Source organism: Gastrolobium bilobum, unplaced genomic scaffold (genome assembly GCF_033153095.1).
Source record: "Gastrolobium bilobum isolate Gb01-03AN ecotype WA unplaced genomic scaffold, APGP_CSIRO_Gbil_v1 utg31314, whole genome shotgun sequence".
In the NCBI taxonomy this organism is placed as follows: domain Eukaryota; kingdom Viridiplantae; phylum Streptophyta; class Magnoliopsida; order Fabales; family Fabaceae; genus Gastrolobium; species Gastrolobium bilobum.
Genome location: NW_026899517.1, coordinates 39,898 through 45,969, shown reverse-complemented (window position 1 = coordinate 45,969; position 6,072 = coordinate 39,898). Strand labels below are relative to the sequence as shown.

At 34.5% G+C, this 6,072-nt stretch overlaps 1 protein-coding gene across 1 annotated transcript; it reads right to left on the bottom strand.

Annotated features, from left to right (window-relative positions):
- Positions 1–1,021: 1,021 nt before the first annotated feature.
- Positions 1,022–5,711, bottom strand: LOC133290903 (cytochrome P450 72A68-like). Its single transcript, XM_061489051.1, has 5 exons — positions 5,429–5,711; positions 4,406–4,626; positions 3,410–3,654; positions 2,664–3,051; positions 1,022–1,447 (listed from the first exon to the last, which is right to left on the bottom strand). The coding sequence occupies exons 1-5, from the start codon at positions 5,709–5,711 to the stop codon at positions 1,022–1,024; spliced, it is 1,563 nt and encodes a 520-aa protein (XP_061345035.1).
- Positions 5,712–6,072: the final 361 nt, after the last annotated feature.

Here is a 6,072-nt window from a genome sequence, read left to right as displayed (position 1 = left end):
AAAGATGGCTGATCCACGTTGAAAAAAAAAATCCAACTTTCCTTCGAAGTCCCACAACGTACAACTTTCATTTCTTCTTCCCCTTTATATAAAGACCCCTCCTTACACTTCCCTACACACACTAGGAGACACCAAAATTCACAACAAATAAAAAGACACTTGAGCTGAATCTTAAAGCTTGTGTCATACTAATATTTTTGTTTTAAGGCACTTGGGCTTAATTTTAGAACTAAACTAATATCATAGTAAAAATTTTCGGATTATTCCATATATCCAACAAATTGATTTCACCTTACGCATAAAAGTCTTTTTTTTTTTTCGGATTTCATTGAAAATTATCCTTTTGATCATAACAGCTAACTGGAGAAACGGGGCACTCAATTTTCTGGCCACACCTAAGGACAAAAGTAGGATCTTTGCATTTGATTTAGAGAAAGTAGCAATTTTTCTTCACTTTCTGTTTCTATTTCTTCTTCCTTCGTTCTTAGAGCTTCTGATCAGATCCGCTGTCTTATCAGCATGGGACATGCTCAGGCGCTCAAACTATTCTATATACAAAAATAAGAATGAGAAACATAACCATACCATACCCACACCCAAAGAACATTTTTGTTTTGTTTTAATAAGAAGTGAGAAGATCAACAAGCGTTTAATTAAGTGATTCAGTTTAATTGTGTAAATGAAATCAAACATATGCGATAGTATCAAAAGAAGTTTTACATGCATAAGCTTCCAAGGGCCATGTGATAAACATCATAATAAAATACGAGCCTTTTTGGTTTTGTATATATTGTTGGAGGTAATGAGTTTGAGAGAGAAAGATCTAGAAGTGTTTGAAGTATTACACCAAGAGACATCAAATTTGGAATACTCAACAGTGTTACCTCCAACTTAAGAAACCCTATAGATAATACAAGTTATTGTGCTCTAGTCCATATGGACCCAAATAAACATGTTTTCTATTAGTGGACTTGTACGCGAATATACTATTAGATTATATTGTTAATATATCCAACATATATCACAGTTTACGTAGAATGAGTTGAGCACCATATTGTGGCTGAAGAGTGCGTACAACGCTTGGAGCATGAGCATAAGCTGGAGAAAGTTCAAAGGAGAAATGTTGCAGAATGATTGACAGAGCCATCTTTGCTTCCACCATGGCAAAATTTTGCCCAATGCATATTCTAGGACCCCAACCAAATGGAAAAAATGAAACTTTACCATTTGTTACCTTTGAAATTCCTTCAGAAAACCTTGCTGGATTGAACTCGTTTGCATCATCACCCCAGAGTTTAGAGTCATGGTGAACCAAAACGATGGGCAAGGAAACCTGCACTCCAGCAGGTAATGTCAGGTCCCCAAGTTTCCTATCCTCGTGAACAGTTCGAGTAAGCACAGTTCCTGGTGGGTATAGCCTGAGAACCTCGTGTAAAATCATGGTGACCTATTGAAAAATATTTATGGTAACGGTAAGTGTTGAGAATAATATAAACCATTACAAAAATCATTACTCAATAACTTAAGGTTTTGAATTGAATTGGTTCTTTATATGTATCAAAGTTTCAGTGACTAAGGTCACGAATTCGATCCTCACCGCCTCTCACTCGTGGAATTAAATAAGCATAAGGTAAACCGACAAAAAAAATTGGGCCTATGCACTATCCATGTTTCAAGCTCATAAGGTTCTTGCATGTTAGAAAATAATATAAATTATTTAAAAAAATCCTCTCTCAATACCTTAAGGTTTTAGGTTGAATTGGTTCTTTGTAATAAGAACCTGTTGAGAAATTCATTCCCTCAAACTCCAATGTCAAGCGGGTTCAGGGGAATGAATTTCCCAACAGTGGTATCAGAGCCAACGATCTGGGCCAAGTGTTTGGAAGGCCTCTGCAGAAGGCTAGTGTGACCCTAATATTTGAAAGAGAAAAAAAAAAGGACTTCCGCAGAAGTTGCCCTTAGGGTAAGAATGATATTGGGCCTCACACTTGAGGGAGGATGTTGGAAATAATCAAGTATGAGTTGTAAAGAAGTACCACATAGACTAGACATAGACCAAGTGATGACCATATAAGTGTGAAAGACCCATAAACCTACGGCCTTAAGGTTTTGGGTTAAGATGTGGTGTCGGCCCGCTTATTATGGTTTGTCATTTGGTCCATTGGTGGATGTACCCTTTGCAAAGGGTTTTGGGCTCCCTCGTTCCATTCCCAACAGAACCAACTATCGTATATTATTCATCATCAAGAGAACTAGGAGTGTGCAAAATAACCAAAAAATTGGGCCAAACCATGAACCGAACCAAACCGCCCCATAAAATAACCAGTTTTTAAAAACCAGTTCATGAACCGAACCGGTTTTTAGAACCGGTTTAAGAACCGAACCGAACCATTTTCAAAACGAACCAAATTAATTTTTATAACTTTATTTTTTAAATTTTTAATTTTTTTTTTCTTTTCAAAAGAGGGTCGACCCGAACCGGTTCCGAACCGAACCGAACCAGTTCCGAACCGAACCCGTTTTGAACCGAACCGAACCACTTTCGAGCCGAACCATTTAAACCAATTCGGTTCGGTTTTTTCAAAAAAATCAGTTCGGTTTTTTTGAAAAACCGGTTCGGTTCGACTCATGCACGTCTCTAAAGAGAACAATCACATACTTACAATCTTAAGGTGACTTAGTCCATCAAAATCTGGTTTTTGTTTGCCGAAGACTTGTAGCACTTCCTCCCTTGCACGTTCTTGCCAATCAAGGTATCTACTCATTAACACCATAGTCCAAACAAGCAAAGCCGAAGTACTCTCCGACCCTGCAAAGTAGAATAGCTTGCATTCCTCGATTACATCTTGAAGTGTCATACCCATATTCTTATTGTTTCCATGCTTTTGAATTTCTGTCCGATTTGATTCCAAAAGCTGACCCAATAAATCATTCTTAGTGGCTTCACCCTCCTTCAGTGCATTCTCTCGCTTGTTAATCATAGCCTTCAGTAAAGCTACTATTTCTGTGTCAATTTCCTTCATCCTCCTACGGGTACTAGTAGGTAGAAACCTGTGAAAAAACAATCAGTCATGGAAATAATTATGACATGAAGGAACTGTCCCATAGGAAGTGTTCCTTCCAATATCAACTAGACATTGAGTGATTGTTTTGTCAATACCTAACATGGTTTTTATAATAGCTAGAACTTTGATATTGGAAGTTGCAATTGAGATTCGGCATTATATTTGGTAAAGTGGACATCGAGTAAAACAATTATTTTAGATTCTTAATGATAAATGTTGTCTCCTAATGGTCTCTAGTATGAAATTTAAGGCAAACTTGCTTCAATTAAATTAAATTAATTTAATAAGTTAGATTCTGTTTAATTAATTCATCATGTGTGATCTCATATACAGAATAGTCCTACCTCCATCCAGGGATGAAAATTTTCATTATAATTTTCATTGTAAGTTCAGCTTGCTCTTTTTGAAGTTGAAATATTCTTCTTCCATCTTCATAATTACTTCCAAATGCTGTTTGAGCAATAACATCACTAGCCAAATTCTGCAGGGAAGGCCAAACATCCATTTCACACGATCCATCTGAAGACAACATGTCCTCCCATTTGCTAATCATATCATAGCAACTTTTAAAGATTGCTGGTAACATAACCTGAAATGGAATATGGAAATAACTACAAGTTAAAATTCGCTGTATCAAAGTAAGCACATTAACATTCTGAGCATGTTTCTTATCAAATTGCTGTGTGGCTGTAAAGTATTTTTGCTCGTAAAGCACAAAAGCACAAAAGCACTCCAAGTACTTAAAAGAATGTTTTTCTAAGGGAAATAATTTTTCCTTATAAGCAAAAGCATTTGCAATTGAGTTCCAAATTATTTTTCTAAAATCAACAAGACATTTATCTCAAACCAGTTAAAATTGGTGGCAGATAAATTCAAATGAAAAGTAAAAAAATAAAAATAAAAAAATACAATATCAGAGTAGGGTTATATTGACAATTTTTTTTTTTACAAACTTACAAACTACACCGGTAATACACTAGAGTATTACCGGTCAGACATAATGTAGTTTATAAACAAAAAGTTTGTAAATATAACCTTTCCTGTAACACTATCCATTAAAAAAAGTAATAAAAAATTAAAAGGAAAAATAAAATGAAAATAAGATTAAAAAAAGAAAAAAAAGAAAGTTAAAAAAAGAAAAATAAATAAATAAATAAATAAATAAAAACAAAAAACAGAGAGATAAAAAAATTAAATAAGAAAAGAAAGATTGTGAGAGAAAAAAAAAGAAATAAAAAAAAAGGAAAGAAAGAAAAAAAAAATGGTTTTTCTAAAATATTTTAAAGCATACACAGGTTAATCTTACATCACTAAAGCTAAAGAGATAAAAGGAGAGTGACCTTCAATTTTGCTAAATTGAATGCGGGGTTGATAATCCTTCTGTGTTTGAGCCACTTCTCACCCTCATGACTTAGAAGACCAGTAGCTATTAACTTGCTGACAAGAGGATTTATACTAACCTTTCGGTAGTCATGGTAACCGAAAAATACATCTTTCACGAGCTCAGGATCTGTGATTATCACCCTGGGTGTTGGTCCAAACCAGATAAAAGTGTTCTTGCCTGCATACGAAGGTGTCACCAAACTTCATAAAAATGCTTACTAATAACAAAATATATAAAAAAAAAATTAAGGATCTGCTAAGAATGTACGCTTTCCATGCGAGTCAATTCAATGTTTGTTACATGACTTAATAACAAATAATGAATAAAGATACAGTTTGAAAAAGTAACATTATAATTACAGCTTGCATATTCTATAGAGAATTAAAATTGAGATTAAAGGCAATACTCTAGAGACCACCAGGCATGTAGATAATATTATTCCAGCTTAGGCATGTGATTGACTTAAATGGGACTATTCGAGTAATTGATAAACCAATCGATAATATTTAAAAAAAAAAAAAAAAAAAAAAAAAAAAAAAACCATATCATAAACGAAATGCTATACGTGATAAGGTCCAACTGTGTATTTTTATTTTATTTTATCTTTTTAAAATCCTGTGTTCTCAAGAAGTGGCTAACCATTTTCTATGGAGAAGGGTGGTAACAAAATTGTTAGACAATGGATCAAATGGTAGACCAGAAATCAGAGCAAAGAGATTGAATCGATTCTCTTGTCAAATCAGGCACGGACGATTGCTCAAAGGTCAAAACTAGGGAAACCTTTGGGTCAGATCCGTTATTCATCGAAAGGGATTGAGCGTTTCAACTGTCATACTCCAAAATCCAACTTACTCTATGTTTGATACCCAAATAATAAATAATAATAATAAAAAAAAAACACATATTGGCAAATACACAAATAGGAAATATAAGAAAATTAGCATATAAGAGTGCTAAGCATATTTAAAGCCATACATACCATGTTTGTTGATTTTTTGATGTATAAATGACACTACACGCGGCACTATATCATCAGAGAGAGTCATGGGTTTGGATTGGGCTTCCTTTCCCATCTTCAACATTTCCTTTATATCCCCAACCAAAAACCTGTATGGGCTGCCCCGAAGACCTTGCTTTCTTAACAGCATCTCCAGCTTCTTTGGTCTCAGCCACAACCTGTTCAGCATCTTCCATACCCCTATCAGAGTCAGTATCACCGTAACAACCATGCATGCAGTGGTGGCCCATGCTACTTCTTCCATTTCTCTCTGACTCTGTTGAGGTTAGCAAAGTAGAGAAAACACACCCTCTCCCCCACATATATGTCAGTACTTATTATTTTAGCATTTGATGTTCCGTTTTTTTTTAAAAAAAAAAAATTGGTTTTTTGGTGAGCATCACCCTTTTTTTTTGTAACATACCCTTTTTATATTTTTTATAACACACCTTTTTTTTTTTTTAAATTTGGTAAATGGTAAAGTGTGTATCATCTTAAAAGACGTAAAGTTGTGTCATTCTGAAAAAAAGAAATAGATAGATAAAGGTGGAGAGAAAGTTGACAAAAAAAATAAAGGTATGAGTTCCACCTCTTTGTGAGAGTGAAATGATATAAGTTGTGTCATT

What these genes read in the sequence shown, in the direction of transcription:
- LOC133290903 (XM_061489051.1), bottom strand. Translation starts at nt 5,711, where the DNA reads ATGGAAGAAGTAGCATGGGCCACCACTGCATGCATGGTTGTTACGGTG. An exon ending in ATTTTCATCCCTGGATGGAG is followed by an intron (nt 3,052 to 3,409) that starts GTAGGACTATTC and finishes GTTTTTTCACAG; the next exon opens with GTTTCTACCTACTAGTACCC. An exon ending in GACTAAGTCACCTTAAGATT is followed by an intron (nt 1,448 to 2,663) that starts GTAAGTATGTGA and finishes ATTTTTCAATAG; the next exon opens with GTCACCATGATTTTACACGA.